This window comes from Plasmodium gallinaceum (assembly GCF_900005855.1).
Source record: "Plasmodium gallinaceum strain 8A genome assembly, contig: PGAL8A_v1_21, whole genome shotgun sequence".
NCBI lineage: Eukaryota > Apicomplexa > Aconoidasida > Haemosporida > Plasmodiidae > Plasmodium > Plasmodium gallinaceum.
In genome coordinates this window covers 77,007-104,273 of record NW_021628323.1, presented here as the reverse complement: position 1 = coordinate 104,273, position 27,267 = coordinate 77,007, and the positions used below count along the sequence as shown (strand labels likewise).

General features: G+C 15.0%; 8 protein-coding genes and 1 pseudogene across 9 annotated transcripts; 5 read left to right on the top strand and 4 right to left on the bottom strand.

Moving 5' to 3' along the window:
* Positions 1 to 567: 567 nt before the first annotated feature.
* Positions 568 to 3,180, bottom strand: PGAL8A_00024400 (conserved Plasmodium protein, unknown function; the record flags this gene model as incomplete). Its single annotated transcript, XM_028674236.1, has 1 exon — positions 568 to 3,180. One exon carries the CDS (start codon positions 3,178 to 3,180, stop codon positions 568 to 570), a length of 2,613 nt encoding a protein of 870 aa, XP_028530609.1.
* A 1,901-nt stretch (positions 3,181 to 5,081) lies between these two features.
* On the top strand, positions 5,082 to 6,575 carry IspE (4-diphosphocytidyl-2-C-methyl-D-erythritol kinase, putative; the record flags this gene model as incomplete). The annotated part of the gene is made up of 1 exon (XM_028674235.1): positions 5,082 to 6,575. The coding sequence occupies one exon, from the start codon at positions 5,082 to 5,084 to the stop codon at positions 6,573 to 6,575; it is 1,494 nt and encodes a 497-aa protein (XP_028530608.1).
* Positions 6,576 to 7,193: 618 nt separating this feature from the next.
* On the bottom strand, positions 7,194 to 8,554 carry PGAL8A_00024200 (50S ribosomal protein L28, apicoplast, putative; the record flags this gene model as incomplete). Its single annotated transcript, XM_028674234.1, has 5 exons — positions 7,194 to 7,557; positions 7,690 to 7,811; positions 7,972 to 8,084; positions 8,224 to 8,272; positions 8,450 to 8,554. 5 exons carry the CDS (start codon positions 8,552 to 8,554, stop codon positions 7,194 to 7,196), a joined length of 753 nt encoding a protein of 250 aa, XP_028530607.1.
* A 939-nt stretch (positions 8,555 to 9,493) lies between these two features.
* On the top strand, positions 9,494 to 10,032 carry PGAL8A_00024100 (mitochondrial inner membrane TIM10 associated protein, putative; the record flags this gene model as incomplete). The annotated part of the gene is made up of 3 exons (XM_028674233.1): positions 9,494 to 9,565; positions 9,759 to 9,859; positions 9,957 to 10,032. The coding sequence occupies 3 exons, from the start codon at positions 9,494 to 9,496 to the stop codon at positions 10,030 to 10,032; spliced, it is 249 nt and encodes an 82-aa protein (XP_028530606.1).
* A 463-nt stretch (positions 10,033 to 10,495) lies between these two features.
* PGAL8A_00024000 (DnaJ protein, putative) lies at positions 10,496 to 10,912 on the bottom strand (the record flags this gene model as incomplete). The annotated part of the gene is made up of 1 exon (XM_028674231.1): positions 10,496 to 10,912. The coding sequence occupies one exon, from the start codon at positions 10,910 to 10,912 to the stop codon at positions 10,496 to 10,498; it is 417 nt and encodes a 138-aa protein (XP_028530605.1).
* Positions 10,913 to 13,510: 2,598 nt separating this feature from the next.
* Positions 13,511 to 14,905, top strand: PGAL8A_00023900 (conserved Plasmodium protein, unknown function; the record flags this gene model as incomplete). The annotated part of the gene is made up of 2 exons (XM_028674230.1): positions 13,511 to 13,970; positions 14,358 to 14,905. The coding sequence occupies 2 exons, from the start codon at positions 13,511 to 13,513 to the stop codon at positions 14,903 to 14,905; spliced, it is 1,008 nt and encodes a 335-aa protein (XP_028530604.1).
* Positions 14,906 to 15,422: 517 nt separating this feature from the next.
* PGAL8A_00023800 (conserved Plasmodium protein, unknown function) lies at positions 15,423 to 18,639 on the top strand (the record flags this gene model as incomplete). Its single annotated transcript, XM_028674229.1, has 8 exons — positions 15,423 to 15,849; positions 16,064 to 16,138; positions 16,237 to 16,479; positions 16,551 to 17,902; positions 18,010 to 18,084; positions 18,194 to 18,295; positions 18,379 to 18,495; positions 18,607 to 18,639. The coding sequence occupies 8 exons, from the start codon at positions 15,423 to 15,425 to the stop codon at positions 18,637 to 18,639; spliced, it is 2,424 nt and encodes an 807-aa protein (XP_028530603.1).
* Positions 18,640 to 19,472: 833 nt separating this feature from the next.
* On the bottom strand, positions 19,473 to 20,948 carry PGAL8A_00023700 (conserved Plasmodium protein, unknown function; the record flags this gene model as incomplete). Its single annotated transcript, XM_028674228.1, has 1 exon — positions 19,473 to 20,948. One exon carries the CDS (start codon positions 20,946 to 20,948, stop codon positions 19,473 to 19,475), a length of 1,476 nt encoding a protein of 491 aa, XP_028530602.1.
* A 1,845-nt stretch (positions 20,949 to 22,793) lies between these two features.
* MSP8 lies at positions 22,794 to 24,346 on the top strand (annotated as a pseudogene). Its single transcript is given in 4 exon segments — positions 22,794 to 23,124; positions 23,127 to 23,589; positions 23,592 to 24,045; positions 24,047 to 24,346. Coding segments are annotated over 4 exon segments (1,548 nt in total).
* Positions 24,347 to 27,267: the final 2,921 nt, after the last annotated feature.

Sequence of the window (27,267 nt, the reverse complement as noted above, 5' to 3'; positions counted from 1 at the left end):
AAAAAAAAAAAAAAAAAAAAAGGAGCTTCATAATATTAAAATAATTTCTACATATAATGCACATTCGCCAGAGAAAAAATAGTAAAATAATTGATAAAATAAAAAAAAAAATATATATATATATATATATATATATATATATATATATATAGGTTATGTCAAAATATACCATTTGAAAATAAATTATTTTTTAGGTGATTTTTTTATGTAACCCTTTAAAACTATTTTTACATGGCACATTTGTTATGTTTCATATTAAGATATCCAATATACAGTAATTTTTTATTTCATTTGTTTATATTTTTTTTGTATGACTTTTTTTTTTTTTTTTTTTTTTATTACATAAATAAATAGATATATATATATATATATATATATATATTATTATGATGTAAAATAATAAAAAGTTTACATTATTTATTGTAAGATATGTTATATTTTTTTTCAAGAAAAATATAAATAATTTAATAATAGTAAATATAATAATAATGAATAAGTTAATTTCATTGATTAATATTTCACAATATATATATTTTCTTTCTTTTTTACATGTTAATATTTATTTTTCTAAAAATTAGCATTTCCATCAAGACTTGAAAGAATAGAAGATATTTCTCTTAAAGTTTGTTTAATAACGCAAACAGGAAGATTAAAGTAATAAATAGAATTTAATTTACTTTGTGATGAAAAATTTTTGTTATTTTTTTTGTTAGCAAATCTAGGTGTTAGACCTTTTGGTATTTTTATATTCTTTTCTTTATTTTTTTGATTTTTTTTAGAATTTATTAAAATACCAAGTTCTTCAAAGTGTTCAATCGCTTGTTCAATGGAATTTCCTTCTAATATATCTTTTATATAAGAGGTTTCTGATAATTGATTACATACATCTCGAAAACATCTTTGTATATCAGAATAAGTTATTTCAATATTTTTAATTTCATTTTTTAATAAATCTTCTTGAGATTCTTCATTTAAATTAAGATGTGTATTGTTTACTACGTTGCATGAAGCATACAGACATATCTTTTGAATTAATGGTAAACTTTTAATTTTAAATAAAATGTCTTTATGTTCTTCTAAGGGCATTTTATCTGTAATTTTTTTTATATCTGATATCATTACTGTATTGTTATTCGATGTAGATAAAAATTCTTCATATTTGCTTTCTATATTTTTAATTTGGTTTTCAATAATTTTATCAAAAGATTCTAATTTTTCTACATTTATATTATTAAGTATATCATCTTTATCTCTAAAAGAATGAATTTTATTATCAGTTTCATTTTTATATAATACTTTAAATGGGCTTTCATAATACTGTTTAGGTGTATATTGACTATAATCATAAAATGATTCGTTATCATTTGCGTTAAAATTTTTTCTTATTAATATTTCACTTAATGTTTCATTATTGTTTTGTATTTTTATAACTTCCTTTCTTAAAGTTTCATAACCAAAAGTATTTTCATTTTTTAAGTCAGTAAACTTTAAGTTTTGCGTATCATTATTGAATTTATTTTCCATCTTATAACCCCTATTATTAAGTAATGGTGTTTCATTTTTCTCAAGGAAAAATGTATCATTTGTATCTTCATTATAAATATTACTTTCATTAGTATTATTATTTTCCATTTTTGATTTTTTGCTTGCTCTACTTAACAAACTCTTATCATCCTTTTCTCTTTTTTTGAAATTTGATCTTTTGTTGGTAGATAATTCTAATTCATTAATTTCTTCTCTTGAAGATTTTTGATCAGTGAAGATTGATTCATTTTTTTTTTTATCATCCTTCTGATTATTTAATAAAAGGCATAAATTTCTTTTCTCTTGTTTATTAAAAATTTTATTCATTAAAATTTCCTCTTTTAATTTAATTAAATTTTTTTTTCTTTCATCTAAATCGGATTTTTTATCAGAAAAAACTCTTAAAATGGCATCAAAACATGATCTAATATCACCATTTCTATTCGAAATTTGTCTAACATGTATATTTAAAGAAACTCCTTTAAAAATCTTATTAACAAATTCATTTTCTAAGGTGTTTAATTTATTTCTAATAATACTCATAAATTGTTTCTCATTATATGGTTTATAAATAATTTGATTAATTTTTATATGAGTATAATCTTTTATTAAATCTAAACTATTGGCAATACCTACTAATATTATTTTACATTTGCTATTTTGAATGCATTCATATAAAGCTTTAACTACATCTTCATTATAATTTTTACTTTGTATTTTTGCTCTTAATTCCATTCGTACATTTTTCAAAGCAATAAAATCTAATTCATCTACAATTACTATTTTTAAATTACTTAATTTACTAGTGTAATTAATGAATAGTTTTTTAACTTCTTCTAATCCATTTAAATGATATTTTTGCTTAACATTATTGAAAATATGTTTTTTGTCTTTATTCGTAATTTGTTGTAAAATATCAACAAAAATATCATATGGTTTTTCGCTATTAGAACAGGAAACATAAAAGTATGATGAATCAATATTTTTATAATATTCTATTTTTTCTTTTTTTTTTTGTTTTTTTTCTTTTTCTATTTCATTAATTATATAAAATATACTATAGGTTTTTCCTTGACCACTTGGCCCTGTTAAAAATATTCCTTCACTTTCTGAATTAGTTGAACATCTTTTTAGGATAGTTCTAATTTCATTTATTTCTTCTTCTCTTCCCACATCACTTTTAAAATCTTTCGAATCTAAAAGTGATTTAGATTTATCATAAAATTCTATATATTTATCACATTCATTTATATCATCAATAAGCTTTTTTTCTATTTCATCTAATTTTTTTATTGAATTTTCTATTTTTTCTATATTTTTTTCGACAGTATTAACATCTATTGACATTCTTTTGTTTTTAATTATTCCATTATCAGTTTCTTTTTTTTCATTCACATTATTTTTTTTACTTATTTCTATATTATCATATACTTCATTCTCTTTATTCACTTTTATTAATTTAGTCTTTTTTTTTTTATCTCTTATATCTTCATTACTTGTTCTTCTATTTAATTTACTTTTATTTTTATTTTCATCTTTTTCAAAATTATTTGATTCTTTATAATATTTTTCATTATTTTTAATTTTTGTACATAATTCATTTTCTTCCACTTTACTTTTATTTAAATTTATGCAAGTTACATTATTTACCTTCATTTTTTTTTTTTTTTGTCAAATTTATAAAAAAAGAAAAAGAAAATATAATCATGAAGAGAAAAATGAATAAAAGAAAAATATATATATTTATAAGAAATTAAAAATATTTAATTATTATTCTTTCAAAACATATATTAAGAAAAAGGTGTTTATTCATGTAAAAAAAAAAAAAAAAAAAGAGATCATTTATAAAATATTTACAATTATATATAATTATTTATTTATTAAAAAAAAATAATATAGATTTTATAAGTTTTATATATTATGTATGTTAATAAATTTTTTGATTAAAACAAAAAAAAGTTATTAGTTTCAAAATATTAACAAAAAATATTGCTATATATTTTAAGATGTGTTTTTACAACCGTCTTATGATAACAATATTTCGAAAAAGAAAAAGGAAAAACTAAAAATAAAAAATAAAATTACCGAAAATTTTTTATTACATTTAAATTAATGTATGTATATATATATATATATTTAAATGTAATTAAAATTTACAGTAGTATATTGATATTTAATATTTTAAGGTTATTAGAATTATATAATTTTATTTTTTTAATATAATATATAAATAATTTAATAATTAAAAAAATAAGGATATTCTCTTATTATACATCTATTTTTTTCTTTATCATCTCTTTATATTATTTTTGAAATGTTTAAAAAAAAAAAAAAAATATGATACAATTATTCATATACTGAATAAAGTCATACAATTAAAAATAAATTCATCAGATATAATATGCCAAAAGAAAAAAAAAAAAAAAAAAAAAAAGGATAAAAAAACATATATATAGAAATAGAAGAATTAAAATATAATTGTTAGTTTTCTCTTATTAATAAAAAAAAAAGCTTTTATTTAAAGACTTTTTGTTTTTTCATTACAAATATATTTTAATTATATATAAAATAAGCATACATAAAAAAAAAAAAAAAAGAAAATTTTTATTTAGAAATTAAAAAAAAAGACAAAACATTTTTAGTAATATTATATTGTAAATAATTTAAAAATATATCAAATGCGAATATATAAGCATATAGAAAAAATAAAATTGATACAAGCATATATAAATTAATATGCATATAAATTATTATAAAATTGTTTTACTATTTTTAATAATTTTTCTATTTTATTTATATTTTTTAAAATAAAGAAAACATTTTTTTTTTTTTTTTTTTGCTCAAATAACTTTTTATTGATAATATTAAAATAAAAAAAATTAGAAAAAAGATGAATTATTAAAAAATATATTTATATGTATATAGGTATATGTAATAAATTACTATATTTTTATTTCACATATTATTATATTTTACTATTTCTATGTTTTAAAAATTTAGAGTTACTAAGACAATAACAAACTTTAATTCTAAAAAAAAAAATTATTTTTTTTTTTAAAAATTTTTAAAGCATCAATTATAATAAATTTGTTTTATATAAAAGCTAAGATTTTTTATTTTCTTTTTGCAGAAAAAAATTGTAATAAATAAGAATTTAAAAAAAAAAAAAATAAAAAAAAAAATTATAAAAAAGAAAAAAGAAAAAAAAATGAAAAATAAAAAAATAAAAATAAAAACAAAATATATAGAATGATGGTAATAAAAAAAAAAAAAAAAAAATTATGAAAAGTAACATATACTATGACATTTTTTTTTCATTGGATAATTCAGAAAAATAAAAAATTAGAAAATTAATAATTCTATATTTAAAAAATACGGAATATTTTTTCATTAAATAGTATAAGGAATATATAGAAAAGGAATTAAATGAAAATGCAAATTAATATAAACTTAAGTTTGTAAAAGTAATAATTGAAAAATATATATATATATATATATTACAAAATATATTCTTTTAAGGAAAACACTTTTTAAGTCAAAATTTTAATACTAAGAGTATGAAATTTTCTATAAATATAAATACATTTGTATTTCTATATATCAATTTGGTTTTTTTTAATATGGCTCATAAAAATGTTTTTAATAAAGATAGCAAAGTAATAAAAAGTAAAATGAAAAATTCAAAAAGAAAAATATCAAATATTTATTTTATAACTCAAAATAAAAAAATTAATAATAAATTGACCCTTAGAAAAAACAGGAAAAGTAATTATTTAAATCAAAATACAAATTATGAAGTAAAAGAAAATATTAATTTGGATATAGATCAAAATATAAATAATAACGAAGCTTTCTATAAAAAAGAAAATGTTTTGTGTAATAAAAAAATGAAATTAATATTGCAAGTATTAAATAGAACAAAATGGTTTGATTTCAAATTTTTTTCACCAGCAAAAATTAATTTATTTTTAAGACTAAAAGAAAAAAAAGATGGATACAACGAAATATCAACTTTAATGCATTCAATAAATTTAGGTGATGATCTTTTTGTAACAATATTAAATAAGGAAAACCAAAAAAAGTTAAGAAATTTGTTGCATCAATGTTCCTCTGGAGATTTCTTAACTATAAAAAAAAGTAAAAAATGTAAAATTAAACATAAAAATACTTATACTAAGAAAGAAAAAGACTTATATTATAACAATTATCCATTAAACGATGATAATATAATTATAAAAATTTTAAAAAAATACAGAGAAGAATTAAATATTAATGATGATATAAAATTTTTAGTTCATGCAAATAAAAGAATACCCATATTTGGTGGGTTAGGAGGAGGATCTTCTGATGGTGCAACAATTTTTTATTTTTTAGAAAAATACTTTTATAAATATTTAAAGTTAAATACGTTAAAAAGTGATTTTTTAAAAAAAATTGGTAGTGATATATCTTTTTTTGATAGTTCAGGTTTTGCATATTGTACAGGTAAAGGTAATGACATAATTGACTTAAAGAATGTTTTTTCTGATATTATAAAAGATAGAATATATTTATTTCAATTTAATGAAGGTTTATCATCTAAATTAGTTTATGAAAATGTTGATTACAACAAAATAATACAATATAATCCAGTAGATTTATTAGAGAATATTATTAATTCAAATAATAATATCACTGAAATTATTAAAGAAAAAGAGAAAAAATATATGAAATCATTTGTTAAAATTGAAAGTAAAGATCTACATAAAATATTTATAAATGATTTAGAGCATTCAGCTTTCTTTTTGGCGAAAAAGCTAAAAGAAATTAAAAAAATTTTAGTTGATCAAAATATTTTTCAAGTTGTAACTATGAGTGGGAGTGGTTCAACATTATTTGCCATACCAAAAAATAATATTAATTTAGATTTAGAAAAAATTCAAATTAAAAATTTAATTGAACATATACAGGAAAAATTAAATGTAAAAATAAAAATATATTTATGTAATATTTTAAGAAAGAATGAAAAAATTTGGTACAAACCAAAAAAAATTGCAGAAGTAATAAAATAAAATGAGATATATGTATTTAAAAAAAAAAAAAAAAAAAAAAAAAAAAAATTTATTTAAAAATTATAAAAGTAGAATATCTACATAAAACAATGAAATATATATATATATATATATATATATATATATATATATATATATAATTAAGAATATTTTTTTAATTTTTTTGTTTTAGCATTATATCATTTATTGTCATATATTATTTCGCTTTTTATTTTTTTATTTTTGAATTTATTTGTAAATGAAATGAAAGTAATAATTAGTATATTTTTTCTTTTTTTTTTTTTTTTCATAGTTGTTTTAAATTCTTTGTCTTTCATTATGTTATTTTTTTTTTTTTTTTTGAAATTTATTTGTTTCAATTATTTCAATTTTGTTAAAAACAAATTTATATTTATCGCTTATACAATTTTTTTAATGAATTTATTTTAAGCTTATTAAAACTTTTTAATACAGATAAAACAGCTTATCAAAATATATTCGAGTTTCCTGTGATTTGTTATTTTATCTTATTTTCTTATTTTTGTAATATTTATTAACAGAATTTTTATTAAACTTACATTATAACTTTAAAGTTTTTTTTCCTTTTTTTATTATGTCTTTTTAATTAGATTAATTACTTCATTTATTTAAATTTAAATTATTCATTATATTATTAGCATCTTCATGAATTTCATTTGTTTTTTCATTTAATTTATGATTTTCATTGATAATATCTTTTTTTTTTTTTCTTCTTAATGAGTATCCAGCGTCAAATTTCTTTTTACTTAAATCTAAATTAAATTTTTTACAACAGTAACTTAAACCATATTTTTTTATTGTTTTTAATCCCTTTGCGCTAACTTTTAATTTTACGAACCTATTTTCTTCTTCAAAAAAAATTCTTTTTTTAATTAAATTTAACCTTTGTATCCTATGTGTTTTTACACCTGACTTGGAAATTTTACGAGCATTCCAATTATCCATTTTTCCTAGAATCATACACCTTTTTTTTTTTTTTTTTTATTTCAACAAAGTAAAATTGATATATATTAGTATAAATAAATATATATAAATTTTAAAAAAATACTTTTTTTTTTTTTTTTTTTTTTTTTTTTTAAATAAAAATATTTCTCACCTTCTTATTGGTAACTTAATTTCTTTATGAGGCATCATTGTAACTTTGTTGATTCTCTTTTTGCCTTTTAATCCATAATGTCTTGCTATTGATGATGTTCCTTTCATTCTATATTTTTTTATCTGAGAAAAAAATATAAAATAAGGAATGAAATCAAATAAAATTAAACTAGATAAATGATTTACATAAAAATATAGAAATTAATAAAAAATACTTTAAGTAATATAAAAAAAAAAAAATACATTAACTAGATTTATATATGTATATTTTTTTTTAAATTACTTCTAAAGCTTCTTTATGTCTTTTTTTTGTATATAACGAAAATTTTGAAACATGAGGTTTTTTATAGGAATAATTATTTTTACATATTTGTTGCTTTTTAATTAATAATTTTACTGAATAAAAAAGAATAAATATAATAAAATACTAAGTTTCATAAAAAAAAATTTATGAATAAGGTTATGAAAATAAATAATTATTTTTCATATGATTTCTAGAGGATATTTTTTTTTTCTTATTTTTTTTCTTGAATACCATAAAAATAATTTTGAAAGTTTATTCTTTTAGTTTCATATTTGTTTATCTATAAAAAATACAATAGAGAAAAAAAACAAATTTTCATTATCAAGTTTTAATTAATTTTTTTTTTTTTTTTTTTTTTATTTTAGACAATTTTTTATATTAATTTATTATATTATTCATTGGTTTTTATAACTATATAAATATTTGTAAAATTGTCAGAAATATATAAAATTATAACTGTTGAGTGTCCATAAAGTAACAGTGAATTTATGTTAATTATTATATATAATATATACACATTTTTAGTTAAGTTAAATATTTTATTAGTAGTTTTACTTTGCATTCTTTTTTTTCTATAATAATATTTTAAAACACATTTAGAATAAAAATAAAAAAAAAAAAAAAAAAAAAAGCAAAAAGAGAAAAACTACACAAAAATATTATAAAATATATATATCAGCATCATTTTATGAATAATGATTTATAAAAGTAAATTCATGTAATTATAATTCTATACATAGAAATAAATTTTTTCAATTTCGTTGTAAAAACATTAAAAATTCTTTTTTATTCTTTTTATTTCTTTGCCTTTTAGAAAAAAATTCATATTTAATTAGTATGTTCATCAAAAAAAAAAAAAAAAAAAAAAAAAAAAAAAAAAAAAAAAAAGAAAAATTTTTTAAAACAAAAATTTTACAAAAAAAAAAAAAATTTTAAATAAAATTTCTTCATTTATTCTTCTTTATTTTATTTTTTTATTTTTTACTTTCTTATTTTATTCATATTTTTCTTATAAATTATTGTTTTTAAAATTTTCAATATATATTTATTATATATGAAATAATATATATTAACAATTTTTTTTTATTTTTTTAATATCATAATATCTTAGTTTTTCAACATATTTTTTAGTTATTTTATTTACATATCAGGAAATATATTTTACTTTGAATTTCTATCTTTTCAATTTTATATATGTATTATAAGCTTTAATATCATTGATTTTTTTTTTTTTTTTAAACTTTTTTATATTTCTGTTCATATATTTTTCTTTACATTTTACATAAAATTTTGATTTATGAATGTTTATAAAAGTTTTGTGAATTGCATAAAAACTCATTCTGTTACAATAAAATTAAAATTTTTCTTTTTGCTCTTATAAGGTTATTTAAATACATTTGAGTATATATTTTTCCTAGTATAATGAAGTATATTACTATTTATAATTTTTTTTATTTTTAATTTATAAATTTTTATTATATATATTTCAAAAAGTTTCAAAATGGATAATCCTCGTAGTATGGAAGACGCTCAAAACGCTTTAGGAATGATGATATATCAGATATTAAATAATGTTATTTTTTCATTATAAATTTTAATAAATATAAAAGTTTTTTTATGTGTTTTAAATATAATTTTTAATTAATTTTATTATATATTCACAACATTTACCTTTTTTTTTTCTTCTTTTTTTTTTTTTTTTTTTCTTTTTTCCATATATTTTAAATAAATACATATATTCATATGTCTACATATTTTATTTTTAGCAAGTAAGAAAAACCTGTTTTGAAAAGTGTTTTGGTCAGAAATTTTCTGAACAGATGGGGAAGAATGAACAAATTTGCCTGGCTAAATGCATGGACAGAATGTTAATATTTAAATAAAGCTTTTTACTTTTTATTTTTCTTAGATTAATTAATTTAAAAATATTTTCTTTTATATATAATATTTTTTTTTTTATTTAGGTATGAAGCACATACTATTGTAACTAAAGCGTCTACAGAAATTGCACAGAATTTAAATATTGATACAAATTTTTAAATTTTATTTTAGGAAATAAATTGTAATATTTTTTATTTTTTAACTTTTTATATTATAAACTTTTTTATTTTTACTTTTTCTTACATTATAAAAAGAAAAATTAAAGTTATAATAAAAAAAAAAATTAGTATATTGTTGTATCTTTTAATATGAATAAATAGTTCAATTATTAAATTATTCAAAAAAGAAATAAAAAAAATGTGAAAATAATCGTATAATTTGTTCACACAGTAATTTTAATAAATATTATTAAAAAATAATAAAAAAAAAAAAAAAAAAAAATTAAAAAAAGGTTTTTGCATATTTCTAAAAATTATTATTGTAATTTATATAAATACAAATATATTTGAATTTTGAAAAATTAAGATTTTCTCAAATAATATAACGGAGATTTTTTATTTTATATTATTAAATTAGCATTTTTCATTTATTTATATATTATAATAAAATATCATATATTGAATTATGGTATTATATAGACAGATGACGAACAACTCTGACATACTTGAATAACATAATATTCGTAATACAAATTTTCATTAAAAAGAAAAAAATCACCACATCGACAGAAATAAATATAAGTTTCCTCTTCTTTAATATATTTTAAATCATTCTTATTGATATTCAAAGCATTTTCATATTTCTCAGATTTGTTGTTGCATTCAATTTCTTTTAAAATTTTTTCATAAGCCCATACTAATGTTACAAAATCTATATCTTTTTCCTTTTTTTCATTATTTTCTTTAAATAAATGATAATTTGATTTATCAGGATGATATAATATGGCTAACTTTTTAAATTGTTTTTTTAAAGTTTCTACATCACAGTTTTTTTCAACTTTTAAAATTGAATATGGATCTTTATCTTCGTTCATATTCATTTCTTTTATATTTCATTTTTTACTTTTGTTTTATGTTTCCATTATATTAATTATACATTTTATTATTTCCATTTCTCTTTTTTAATAACATTTTATATATATATATTTATCTTATTAAATGAAATTTTTACTTTTTGCTTATTTTTTTTTTTTTTTTTTTGTTTTTTTTTTTTTTAATGTTTTAATTTTATATTTATTATTTTAATTTTTTTTTTTTTTTAATTATAATATATATAGAAACTTATTCATTAACATTCATCATATTTCAACTTATTTTTCTTAAAAATTTTTAATATAATGTAGTTTTTTTCTTTTTTGACATTCATTGTTGTCAATATTAATATTATTTATATGAATTTCTATTACTTTTTTGTTCTATAGAAAGTTTTATTTTTTATTTTTTTTTAGAAGTAAATATAATACTATTAAATAAAAAACTCATGCATTATTTTTTTTTTATTTAAAAATATATCAAAAAAAATTGAAGGTTTATATGATAGTGATTTATAAGATGTTCATAGTTACTATGAAAAATATATATATTTGAATAAAATGAAATAACATTTTATTAGGTATTTTATATGTTAAAATAATAATTAAAAAAGAATTATTTTTACAAATATTTTATTTATTTTTTTTTTTGTATATAATACTATAAAGAATAATTATAAAATATTTTTAGTCATTGCTTATATACAGTCATTCACTTTTATTAATAATTTTTAACTGAAATTAATTTTAACATTTTAAGTTATTTAAAAAGTTGACTTTATAATATAACCAAAGATTTTTATTTATTTTAAAATTTATGTTTTTCTTTTCTTTTTTTCGTAGATATATTGAATAAAACTATTCTTTTTTTAGACCAAAATATTTTTAAGTATTTTTTGTCAAATTTTTTATCTATATAAATAAAACATTAAATAAAAAATTTGTTTATTTTAAAATATATGTTTAACATATTACAAAAATTTATTATATGCAATAATTATTTATATATTTATGAATTTTTCATAACTTTTTATTATCATCGGCAATAAATTATTTTTAGTTGTAAATTATAAATCATGTAATTTAATATATAAATTATTATACACATTGAATTTTAATTATTTATTAATTATATAACTAAATTTTTTTTTTTTTTTTTTTTTTTTAACATTATTTATGATATTTATTTGTTAAAATATTCTACATTTTTTCATTAATATTAAAGATCACAGATTAATTTTTCTCAAATTAGAAAAGTACTCCAAAAGTGAAGATTTACCAAATATAAGACATGTAATATAAATTGGAATTAAAAAGTCATAAAATAAAATAATAATTTTTCATAAGTTTCCAAGATAATAAGTTTATAAAAAAAAAAAATTTCTTATTAATAAAATTTTTAGAGGTTAAACATTATTAAATTAATAAAAAAAGACTTCAATTTTTTTAAGAAAATATAAACTTAAACTTACAAAATACTAATTTAATTTTTACAAATAACATTTATGTTATATTTAGATCTCAAAAGAATAATTTTTTTTTTTTTTTTATATTTCTTCAATGATAAAAAAGTAAAATAGGTATGTCGTTTAGTTTATTTATTTTTTCTTTTTTATTCAAAATTTCAAAACTTTAAGATTACAATCACATAAAAAATTTTCTATAAATATTTTGTTTAGAAATGTTGTTTTTATATATATTTTAAAAAAACATCTTTAAATATTTTATCTATAATTTTTAATTTATTAATCTCATTTTAGAATTTTTAAGAACTTTGATTAATATTAACTATGATAATATGAAACGCTTCTTCAAAAAATAAGAAGTAAAAATGTAATGTAAAAATAAAATAAAAACAATGTAAAAACACAATTATAAAATAGGAAAAAAAAAAAAAAAAAAAAAATTGAAAAAATAAATAAAATTATTATGAAATATATAACTTATAGGTTAATTTTCTTTTTGTATTTATTTTTTTTTTAAATACACAGTAACACCAGGAATAAATTTACATAAAATTTTTCTTTAAATAGATGAAACAAAAATTACTACATTAATGAGAGAAACTAATTTATTTTAACATTCTTAAAATAATTTATATAATTCATTTTAGATAAAAATTATTTTAATTATAAAATTATTAAAAAGAATAATTTTTAATTAGAATTTTTATATTTCAAGCATGTATGCATTAATTTCTTTTTGAAAGATTAAGTTTGGAGAAATATATATGTTAAATTTTTTTATATGTTATTCGGAAGGGTGTAATATATTTATCATAAAAATGGTACCTATTTGAATAAAAAGTAAAATGAAGTAAAATATTAAAAAGAAAAATAATAAAATGTATATATGGATATATTAAGCATAATAAAAGTTGAAAAAAAAAAAAAAATTATAACAAATATGTTGGATAATTTAAATGAATAATAAGAAAATTTTTTTTTTTTTTTTTTAAAAGAGTTTGTTAACCTTTATTTTTTTCTTTTATCTCTTCTTTTCTTTTTTTCTGTATTTATATATTTTTATCCTTTTTTTTTTTTTTTTTAAATTTTTAATAAAAACCAATTTAACCATTTTCTTAACCATTTTTGTAAGTGTAAAAATATGTTTTATTTATGCCCTAAAAAATTAGGAGGTGGTGTTGGAAGAAGATTATGTATGCCTATTTATAGTGGAAGTAGTGATAGCGTTTTTAAATATAAAAATTTTGTTTTAAAAAAAATAAAACATAAATATGAAAATGTTTTATTATTTGGTGATATACATAAATTAAGAATGACAGCAGAAGAACTTATAAAAAATGTCATAAGTAATGATAATATTGATAATGATTATAATAATTATAAACTTCAAAAATATATGTACAATAAAACTGAAAAAATTAAAAAAGCTAGTAATGATGATATAGAAAAAGACAAAAGTTCAAAAAATAAAAATTCTATAACAAAAAAATTATCTTTTTGGCAAATATATAGCATAAGAGTAAAAAAAAATATTCATTTATTAAATTTTTTTGATTTTGCATTAATTCTTCAATCTTTTCACTTATATAATAAAGACACCGGTAATACTTTTTTTTTTTTTTTTTTTATATTCATTTTTTAAAATTAGTTTATTCAATTGTATAAATAGATTTAATATGTAATAATATAATTGTTTATATTTGTGTTTTCATCAGATATATTTTTTTTTCTTTTTTGTATTTTTTAGTTACATAATATAATTAAATTTATACAATTTTATCTATTATTTATTCATTTGTCTATTTATTTTTATTGTAATGATGTTATTTTATGAATTTTATTATTTTATTTTCTTATATATATTAGTTTTAATATTTTTGTTTTTATGGATTCATGTAACTCGTTTTATATAATTAAAGCATATTTTTTTCTATCTCTATTATTTTATTAAATTTAACTTAATTTAATTTTTTTTTTTTTAATTTTAGGAATATATGTGTCTAGCATAAAATATATCGAAGATCAAATTCCAGTAATGAACGGTATTTCGTTTGTTATAATTTTAAATATTTTAAGTAAGAGATTAAAAAAAAATAACTACAATGAATTTTTTAAAAAAATGATGAATTATTTACCTAATATTTTATATGAATTAAATTTAAAAGATATGAGTAATATTCTAAACTGTTTTTATAATCTTGAATTAAATGATAAAAAAGTATGTGAACTTTTTTATCTTAAAATATTATCAAATATAAATAAAATAGATGCCTTAACATTATCATCATTATGCTATATTTTTTATAAATATAATTTTGAAAATATTCATTTTTTTGAATGTTTAAAAAAAACGGGATTTAATTTATTAGATGACTTCGATGCTAATCAATTTTATAAATTTATTTTTTCATTATATAAAAAAAAAATTTGTTTAAAAGAAATTATTGAAAAAAAAAAAAATGATATTTTATCCTTTTTACCTAATTACAGTGATGAAGAAAAATTATTTATTTGTGAAATTTTTAACTTAAAATGAAGTATTATTGTTTTAATATTAATGTTTATTTTTTATTAGTATTTTTTTTTTTTTTTTTTTTTTTTTTTATTTTTAAAAAAGGTAGAAAATTATGTATTTTTAATTTTCAATATTTTTCATTAACATTATTTTTTCATTATAAAGTTTTGAATAATTTATTAAAGTTTTGTTAATCATATAATTAGTTAAGAATAAAGTAAAAAATATGTTATAAAAACATTATGTAATTTATTTGTCTAATTATTTAATTAATAGTTTTAAAAAAAAAAAAAAAAAAAAAAAAAGAAGTTTATTTTTATATTGCATATTAAGAAAAGAATCAAAATATAAATATTGTAGATTAAAACCAAATATTTATTATAATAGTAAAAATATTTTTGATAATCTTCATTTTCTTTTTTAACTTTTACATTCAATTATTATTATTTTATTTTTTTTAATGTAATAATATACTTTATTATTTTCTAGGGTTTAATATATATATATATATGTATATATAATATAATTTTATAAAAAAATGAATTATAAAATAAATGTCTTTCTTTATATATGTAAGATTAAAAATGAAATAAAAATTAAGAAAGATATAATAAAGAAAATTATACCAACGAAAAATAAATCTAATAAAAATATTATTGTCAAATATCTTTTATACAATAGAAGAAATAAGAGTTATATAATAAAAAGAAAATGGAAAATAAATTATATTTTAAATAAAACAAAAAAAAAAAAGAAAAAAGAGAGAAAAAATTATATTGGTGAAAGCGATTCTATTAAAAAATTTTATGACAGGGAAGATATAATTTCAAAAAAAAATGATTTAACTAAAAATTTGTTAAATACAAATAAAAGCAGAGAAAATATTTCTACATCTTATAATCACTTGTTAAATAAAATAAATAGAAATATAAAAAATTATACAAATACAACAATAATAAATACTGGTAATAAAATAGAAAAAAAAAAAAAAAAAATTTGTTAACATATTAGAATTACTAAAGTATATTTATATTTTCTTTATTTTGTTCTCCAAAAAAATATATTTGTATTTATAACTTTTTATTCTAATTACCATTTCTAATTTTTTTTAATTCTAAAATGTTTTTTCAAATTTATTTATAATAACATGTATATATATATATATATTAATTTTTTAAGGAGTAGACACTCACGAAAATGAAAAAAATGTTTTCCTTTATGGAAGTTTATTCATAAAATATTTAAACAAATGTAGTAGAAAAAAAATTATACATACATATATAAAAAGTTAAAAAAAAAAAAAGTAAAATATATATTAATTAAAAAAAAAAAAAAAAAACTAATATTTATAGATGAAAAGAAAAAAGAAGAAATTAAGAAAACATCAAAATATTTTAAAACAAGTAAAATGAAATATGAAGAAATTATTTCAGAAAATAAAACAAAGAATAAAAAGGAATGTTACAACAATTTCAAAAGTTCTTGTGATATTAAGGAAAATTATTACGAATATAAAGACAACGTTGAAGAATATTCAAAAAAAAAAGGATTAATATATGATATATACGATTATATTATAAAAATGAATTATGAAAGTAATTATAAATTTCTTAAATATTCATAAATTATAATTTATTTCTTTATTAATTTATATTTTTTTTAATAGATATTAAAATATCAATTTCTTCTTGGGTATATAGAAATTATAAAATAATTGATATACTAAAAAAAAAATATCAGAAAAAAAAAAAAATAAAAAATAAAAAAGAATCTTTTTGTTATAAATGCTTTATAAACAAATTTTTTAATAATTCTAATTTGAAATATACAAAATGTTGTAATAACTTACCTTTTAGAAAGACAATAAAAAATTATAAAAATTTAAAAAGTATTTTAAAATATATTATCAGAAAGTATGTTAAAATAATAAATAATATAAGAGAGAAAACAAATGTGTGCTTTCTTTTTAAATATAAATTTATGATAAATAATCGAAATATTTTTTTATATTTTATTAACTTTCCTCTTTGCAATATAGAAAAGAATAAAATATTTTATAATATTAATAACGAAAAATCTTTATTATTTTTATTTAATAAAAAAATTGTAAATTCATTAAAGGATATCAATGATTATTCTAATTTTCTATTTCCTTTTAGCAACTCAAAAAAGTGTCAAAAAGTAATTAATTTAAAGAAAAAAATTATATACTTTGTAAAAAATAAGAAATATTCATTTAAAGATAATAAAAATGTGAAAAAAGAAATATTTATAAATAATAGTTTGAGTAACCATAGAAAACATAAATTTGCAAGTGATAATGATATTAATATAAGAAAAAAAAATAATACAAAATGTGATTTTACAAAATATAACAAAAAAGATATGATATTCCATGTTTTGATTTTTGAATTATTAATTAGACTTATATTTGAAAATTCTAAAACTTATTTTACTATTTTCATTAGTGACATAACTAATGATTATGACTTTTATAAAAATATATACTATTTAAATTTAAGTAAAATAATAAACATATGTGTCAAACTAAAGAATACAACAAAAAAAAAAAAAATTAAAAGTAAATCCTTATTATCACAAAAAAATTTACTAGATAATTTATTAAAAGAGAATGATAAATTCAAAAATAAAATAGAAGGAAAAGATAAAATAATATTACAGTTAGAAAATGAGATAAACGAAAAAAATAAAATAGTATCAGAATTAGAAAATGAAATTCAAAAAAATAAAGATGAAAATTTAGATAAAATAAAAATTATAGAAAATTTAAAAAAAAAAATTTCAAAAAAAGAAACTTTGAAAACAGAAAATACAGATGAGTATTCACAAAAAAATAATAATTATTTAAAGAAATTATATAATGAAAATAATTTATTAAAAGAAAAAATAAAAAAATTAAACAATTTAATTAAAAAAGAGGAAACTTTCTTAAAGACAACTGATAAACTTTGTGAGAAAAATGATAATTCTGAATCTATGTTATTAAGAAGACTAGATGTAAAACAAAAAAAAATAAAAATAAAAAATAAAAAATAAAAAATAAAATAATAGGATAAATTAGTTTACATACAAAATAATTTATGATATTGTTTATTCTTTTATAGAATAATAATGAAAATGAAAATGATAAATTAAACTTTTTTTTTAAAGCTTTTGTAGATACTGAACAAAAGTTATATGTAAGAAAAAATTTAAGAAATATTTAAATACACAAAAATAATAATATATAAATAATATTTATATCTTTATTTTTACTTTTATATTTACTTTTCTTTTTTTTACTGTTAGATAGCTGACATAGTAATAAAAACTCAGAAAGAGATTATTACAAAAATTAAAAAAGATAAAAATTATTATTTTGAAGAACTTCAAAAGAAAAAAATTATTTTTGTAATAACAGTTATTATAATATTTTATTAAATTAAAAACATCTTTATATATATATATATATATATATATATATATTTTTCTAGAAAAAAGAATTAGAAAATTCACTGGACTTTATATATTCAGTTTGTGAAGACATAAAAACAAAAAAAGAAAAAATTTGTCTAAAAAATAGAATAAATAAATTACAAGATTGTATAAATGTAAAATATTAAAACATAAAATAGAATAAATAAAAAAAATTAATGTAAGTCTATGAATATTCAACATTTATCTAAAAATTTTTTTTTTTAAATTTTATATAATATTATTAGACATTTCTAAATGAATTAGAAAAAAATTACTAAAAAGTTTAAGAGAGATCAGAAATATATATATATATATATATATATAAAAGATATAAGTTTTAGAAAGAAAATAACTTTTTAAAATAACTCATCAAAGATTAAGTGAAATCAAAATTTTATTGACTACCAGATGTATTATTATATAAATGCATATTTCCTTACTAAATTTATGAAAGAATCATTATAATGATTTTACAGTTAAAATTAAAAATGGTTTAATTTTTTTTAATAAAGAATATTGACGAAATTTATTTTAATAATAAAGCATTTAACTAAAAAAATTTTTTTTAGACAAATTTTTGCAACTATTAATTTATTTTAATAATGATATAATTAAAAACAATAAAGAAAATAATAGTAAAAATAACAGTCATATCAGTTATGATAAAAATAATAATAAAAAGAGTCTTTTTTATTTTAAATATATAGTTAATTAGAAATATTACAGATGAAAAATAAAGTTATAATAAAAAGGAAATTAATAAAGTTTAAATATAACTAAGTTAACTAAAAAACTTCATTATTTAAAAAAAAAAAAAATAAATAAATATATAATAAATATCATAATGAATTTATAAAGTTAAAAATTAAAAATATTATTTTGAATTATTTTTTTAAAAATATAATTAAAATTATGAATAATGTTAATAATAAAGTAACACTTATATATATATATATATATATATATATATATATAACAAAACAAAATATTTAAAATAAGATATATATATATATATTTAATAGATGTATTAAAATAGATAAAATATATGGTATATATTATATATGAAGTTATTTAAAGAAAATAATAAAAAATAAAAATAGATTATTAATTTTTATAGAATTCTCTTATTTATACAAAATTTATAAAAGAAAATTAAAATATTAACAATAAATAAAAATATAAGGAGGAAAATAATGAAATATAAATATAATGTATTATCTTTTTTTAATTTAATTTTAAAAATTTTTTTGTCGTTGTATGTTTCTAAAAATAAATATATATTTGATGAAAAATTTATAGTATTATTTAATACTTTATCAATAATTCTATAAATTTTATTTTGATTGGATACTTTAACAAAAGCAAATAATTTATTACTTATTTCAGAATATAAAGTTGCTTTATTATGAAAGGTATCACAAATATATTCACTTGGAGTTTCAATATTTTTATTATGATTTAAAAAGCATATATTACCATCTATGAGATTATACAAATAATTAGGAATTTTTATAGATATATTGTAAAAAATATTAAAGAAATAAAATTTTCTTAATACTTTTTTAATTTTTGAGATATTTTTTTCATTATTATTGTTTTTCACATTATAAGATAATATTTTATTTTGTATTGGATATTGTGAATTCTTTTTATTTATTTCCTTATTTTTATGTATCTTCTCATTATCAAATATTTTTTTATAATTATTTTTCACCTTATTTAAAAAATTTTTTAATATTTTTTTTTCTTTATATATTGTATAATAATTAGATTCATTATATATAATTTTTGAATGCCAATTTTTTTTAAAAAAATTTTCCAAAATATTATTACTCTTTTTGTATATAAAGTCATTAAAATACTCATATTTTCTACATTCAATGATTAAGACGTTGTTGTATGTGTTTTCATTTAAAGAAAAAATAAAATTATCAAAAACTAAATTATTATTTACATACATTTGGCTATCATGACACTTTCCCTTAACTTTGATTTTTTTAACATTTTCTTCAATATGTGCATTGTAAAAATAAATGTTGTATCTGAATTCTTCATCTAATATCAAATGTTTATTTGAAGAATCATTAATTAAATTAATATCATTTAGATAGAAATAAGAGGATTTTTTATTGTTTTTTATTTTAAATTTATATTTTTTAAATTTCTCATAAAAAATTGTTATTGCTTTTTCTTCATTTTCTTTTAATGAAATGCTATATGGTAAATCATAAAAATTTACTTTTTTTTTATCTATATAAATATAATATTGTTTTAGATAAAGTTCTTCACTTTTAATAATTTCATTATTATCTAAATATTCCAAAGTATTTTCATTAAAAAATATTCCATATTCTAATGAATTTTTTTTATATATATAATTCTCCCATATATTTAATAAAGGACTAATGCTTATTTCAGTAGAGTGTTCATTTAACTTTAATTCATATAAATAATTATCTTTATCAAATAGAAAATTGACATTATTTATTAATATATTACTAATAAAAATTTGATAATTATCATTACATCTTTTTGTTTTTAAATGGAATATAAAAAATTGAAATAATAAAAGAAATATATATTTCATTGTATTTTAAAAAAAAAAAAAAAAAATGTAAAAATAAAAGACAGGAATAATAAAATAATGATTTTAAAAAATAAAGAACTAAATATTTTTGACTATTAATAGTAATTATCTTAATACAATTTTAAAATATATTTTATAGTTATCTATATTTTTAATTTATTAGTTAATCTTTAGAAAATAATGAAATATTTTCATTGTTTTCTATATATAAGTAACTATTAAATTTTTTTTTTTTTTTTTTTTTTTGTATCACCATTTTATTTTTCTTATATTTAATTTTTCATTTATATAGAAATGTTTTAATATTTAACTTATCTGGATAATTATACAAATAAAAGTTTATAATAATTCTCTATATTTTTTATTTATGTTATTTATAAAATATTTTTTATAAAATGAAATTTAATTTTCATGTCTTTAATTACTTATTTAAATTATGCTATTATTCATTTTTTTTTTTTTTTCTATGTAAAAAAGAGTTTATTTAAAAAAAAAAAAAATGTAAAAATATTAAAAATATGAAGATTTACTTCTTAATAATATATATAATAATTCATGTCTATCTATAAAGGTATATTTATCGTAATAACAAATATACTTAAAAATAAATAAAATATTCAATTAAAATTTTAAACTTAAGAAAAAACAATAGATAATATAAATAATTTTTACAAATTTTAATAAAATGTAAAGATATTTTTCTAATTAAAATATTATTTATATAAAAAAAAAAAAAAATTTATGGTATTTTGTTTTACAAGTTATGATAATCGTGATACTTTTCTATATAAAGAAAAACATAAAGAAAAATAATGTTAATTCACTATTTATATAATATGTTGAAGATATAGAAGATTATAAAATGCAGAAAAGTTTAACTATTAGAAATGAAAAAAAATATATTTTTTTTTTTTTATTTTCATTATTATGTATAAAAATATTTCAGGTATATTTTTTGTATATTAATTAACCTTAAAAATAATCATATTTCTATATGTTAAAATGAATTTTATTTTTGATAATTTTATTCTTATAATGGTATAAGAAGAAAAAAGATTTTTTGAAGGTCTTAATATGTTAATTAATTGCACTTCTCGAAAAATTCTAATATATTAGAATAAATTATTACAGAAAAATAAAAAAAATATTTGTATTTAGTACAATTCAAGTCATTTTTTATTATAAAATAATTTTTTTTTTTAAAAATATAAGAATTAAAAATGTCTTCACTAGATTTATTTATACAAATAAAAAAAAAAAAAAAAATTGTCTATTATTATTTATTTTTATTTTTGAACTAGCAATGTGTTCTAAGAGCAAATTTAAAAAAAAATATTATGTGAATAAATATATTAAGATCCTTATGAATTTTATTAATATTACATCTTTTTTTTTTTTTTATCTTTGTTTTGTTGCATTAGTATTTAATAATAGTATTTAGTAAATTAAATAAAACAATAAAGAAATTTTTATTTAAAAAAAGTTCCTTAATCTATATTTTTCTCTTTCTTTTTCTTCTTAGAATAAATCATTTCGTTTTAGTTGAAAAGGTGAAATTAAAAATTTTACCTTAATAAATAATTAAATTGTAGAAAAATCATATTTAGAACTTCAAATTTAATAATGCTCTAAATTTTTGATAAAAAAAATTTTAAAGAAATACATATTCAACATTTTTTTTTTTAACATATATATTTTGAAAATATAAAAATTTTGTTAAACGTTGAGTTTTTTAGACTTATAATTTTATATAACTGTTATAAAAAAATAATAAAAAAAAAGTTGTAACATAAAAACATAATATTTACAAATTTCATATTGATATTATTCTTCTCACTTTTATAAAATAAAAACAGGGAAAAAATTTAATTTAATTTAATTTAATTTAATTTAAAATTTTCGTAATATTGAAACATTGAGAAATGATATAATGGTACTACTAAAAATATCATAAATAATAATATCAAAATAGATTCATCATAAGAGTATAATTTTTCAATAAATGATAAACATAATAACGACATTTATTTAAATAAAGAAGATTATATAAGAAAAATAATTGATAATTATGAAAACTATTTATTATGTTTAAAAAATGTTCTTAATTGTTATAAACATATTGAAAACATTTATTCTGATAATGATAATTAAAATAATTATTTTCACAATTTTGAAGTAACTATTTAAAAGATGAAAATAATGAAATTTGCAATGATAAGAATGTTATAAGTGAAGGTGATAATATTTATGAAAATGTTATTGAAAAAAGTAATAATGAATATATTAATGAAAATAATAATGAATATCATAGATATAAAGATAATACCCATGAAAAACTACTAGAAAAACTACTACAAAAGATATTAGAAAAACTACTAGAAAAACTTTTTAGTTTTTAATAATTTAAAAAAGAATTAATACAATTTCAAATAAATTTAGAAGATGAAAATAAAATTTACAATAAATACAATGAAAAATCAAGTAATGATAAGGATAAATTTTATAGTAAAAAAAGTTGTAAGTATATATGACAATGAAATATTAAAAAAAAATTTAGAGGATTGAGTAACAAAATATTAAGAATTGATGTAAATTAACTTAGAAATATAGATATGGGAATTTAAAAATTCTATCAACAAATTTTATTTTATATTTAGTAAGATATATAATAAAAATTAAAAAAGATAATAAAAATATGAAAAGTAAAGAATATGTTATAAGAAAATTCAAAAATTTATTTATTCAAATAAATAAGGATTGCATAGAAAAAGATAATTTAAATATCAACAATTATTTTGTATAGGAAAAAAACAATTGAAAAATTTATAATGAAACTATAAATTCAAATGATAAAATAAATTTTTAATTAGAATTATTATCTACAAATAAAACTACTAACTCCTTTAATTCTGTTAAAAATATAAATTATAAAATTAAAGATGATATAATTAATTTAATTAAAAACATATATGTTAAATATTTTAAAATAGAAGTAAATGAAAAAAAAAAAAAAAAAAAAAAAAAAGTTTTTATTGTCTTAAAATATCATAGTCGTGAAACAATCAATTATTTATCAATTCACATTTTGAAAAACAAATAAAATTCGTATGAATAAAAATTATCTGTTTAATTCTAATTGCTATATAATCAGTTGTAAAGAGACGTAATTTTCTCCTGAATTTAAAGAAGTAAAAACGAATGATACTGAAAAGTGTATAAATGAAAATAAAATATATTTTAATGAAAATACATATTCTGTTTTTGAAGATGGAAAAACTACTTGTGAATACATTGGTAATTGTGAAGAAGACAAGGTATACTGTTACAATATATTTCTTAATTCTATTAATATTTTCATTTTTTTTACAGCATTAATTTTTAATTTACATATAATATAAATTTTATGAATTTTTGTACATTTTTTTCATTACATTTTTTATTAAGTGAAAATAACAATAAGTTAATCATTTTTTTTTATTTTATCTATATTTCATTTTAAAATTTTATTATTATTTTTTTGTTACAGTATATATTTTACTTCTTTAACTTTTTATTAATTCAATACATATTTTTTATTTTCTTTATTTTAATATCAAATTGTTTATATTATTATTTTAATATTTAATTTATTTATCTGTTTTTTTTTTTTAATCATACAGTTGATTTCTTTTGCTATATTAACAGTCTTCTATTTTAATGAAATGTATTTTATAGAAATAGTATTTTGTTTCCTTACTAATTTATTATTTTGTTATATTAATATTTCATTTTTGTATTATTATACAATATCATATTTTCTTTGGTTATTAATTTAATTTTATAATTACAAATATAATATTTTTAATATTTAATTTTTACTTTATAATTTTACATTTTTTTTTTTGTCAATTTAATATATCACATTATGAATAATCAAGAAAAAAGTAAAGAAAACAAAAAAGGAGAAGTTTAATCCACCAAAAAAATAATTAAAAATATAGAAACGTAATTATATATATATATATATATATTTACTGCAAATTTTTGAAGGTATTAATTGTTTCTTTTCTTGGTGTTTTTTATTTTTCTTTTTTTATTTTTTAACTAAAAAAGAAAAAAAAAAATTTATGAAAATAATATGTCTAGGAGTACTCATTTTTTCTTTTTTTATATAAACAATTATTTCTTAGAATTACTGAAAAATGTGATAAATTATTTATACTCAATATTTGAAATGTTTTAATGACATTTGTATTTATGGAAAAATGTCATTCAAAAAAAGAAATTTTTAGAATATTATAAATTTTAACTTTTACATTTATTGATTTCTATATAAGTAATTTATACATATATTTGAAAAAAACTATTATAAAAAAAAGAAAAGAAGTATTTTTTTTTATATTAGTTCATATTAATATACATTTTTTTTAATTTTATAAATATAGATAAAATAAATTTTTCATAAATAAATTTTTACTATCTACTTAAAATAATTTTATCATAAAAAAAATGCACATTCATGATTAATAACTGAATTTTATTCTAATGTGATTATTACAACAAAAGAAATTTATAAAGAAACTAAAAATGAAAATACAACATATATAATAATTTATAAGAATGTCTTTTTATGTTTATATTTATCTTTAAATTTTTTTTTACTTTTATAAGATTTTTATTTTTAATTATTATGTATAAAAGTATGTTCATATAAATGTAAAAGTATTTTCTTTTATAAGTACTGAATACAAATAACAATAAAAACTGAAATATTTAAACATGCAACAAATTATATAAATAAACATTTATATTATTTATTTTTCGTGAATATTTAATGTTTTAATTTTTTTTTTTTTTTTTTAATATATTTTTTATTTATAAATAGTAAGAGAATAAATTTATAAGTGAAAATTGATATAAATAAAAAGAAGGTATGTATTAAAAAATAAAAGTGATATAGATTTTTTCAAAATAATTAGACTTGGTATTAATTTCAAAAAGAAGTGATAAAGTTGTAAACATAAAAAAAAAAAAAAAAGATTCTTTCATTATTATAATTCTAAAAAATGGTGTGGTTTAAAAATAAAACCAAAAAAAAGAAATGTTTTGAGCATAAATACAAAAAAAAAATAAATGAAGGTTATATTTCAAGAGCTTAAAATTTTTTTTTTCATCATGTTTTAAATAAGAATGAAGAATTTTTTCTTCATACAAAATATTCTTTATATTTATATCTCATTTTATTAATATTAAAGATATCTTCTACTACTTATAAATTTAATAGGTATTATTTAAAAAAAAAATTAATCCATTATACATGGGTTTTTTTTCATTAATTATTCATTCAATAATGTAAAATTTTATTATAGAACTAGTAGTTATTCTAATTATTAAAAATAAATTTTTTTAAACATTATGCTCTCCATGCTTATTTTTATAAATTTTATAATTTTCTTTATTATGTTTAAGGTTTTTTTAAATTATATAAAACTCTAATATTTAAATTCATTTTCTGAGCTATCTTATTTATTTGCAATTATATGCAAAAAGAGAACAAATTTTTTTTTTTTTTTTTTAAAAGTAATGTGTGTAATTAACTTTTTGTGATATGCTTTGCTTTTTTATTTAAAATTATATATATATTTAATCATATTTATTACATAATTTTTTTTTCACTAAGAGAAATATCTAAAAGTAAGATGAAAAATAAATTTATTAATACATATACTTTTTTTTGGAAAGTTGTCTATTTGTTATATTTTTTTTTTTATGATTACAACAGTATATATGAAAGTACAATAAAGGACAACATTTTATCTTAAAATATTTAATTGTTAGAATTTTTAAATTTTTTCGAAATTTTGTTTATTTTTATGTTGTTTAATATTTAAAATATCATTTTTTATTTTATGAAAAATTAATAAGTAAAGTTGCATTTTTTAAAAATAATTTTATTATATTTTATAGATGGATAATATAAATTCATTATTTTAATTTGAAAAGTAGGAATGTACTGTTTATTACTAATAAATCCTATAATTTACTAATATTTAAGATATTCATAGAGCATATTATTTTATTTTAATATATTTTTATTTAATTTAGTTCTATGTTGACACATTTTTCTTCTTTGTTATGAAATTATTGCTCTTTTTTTTTTAACTAAATTTAACGTTCTTTTATTTGGGATATCTTAATCAATTATTTAATGTTTATTTTTATGGTAGATAAATTTTATGTTTGGATATGTTTTTTTTTTTTTTTTTTTTTATTATTTCATTAATTTAGAAAAATATAATGCATTAACCTTTTTTTCTTTTTTTTTTTTTTTTTTTTTTTT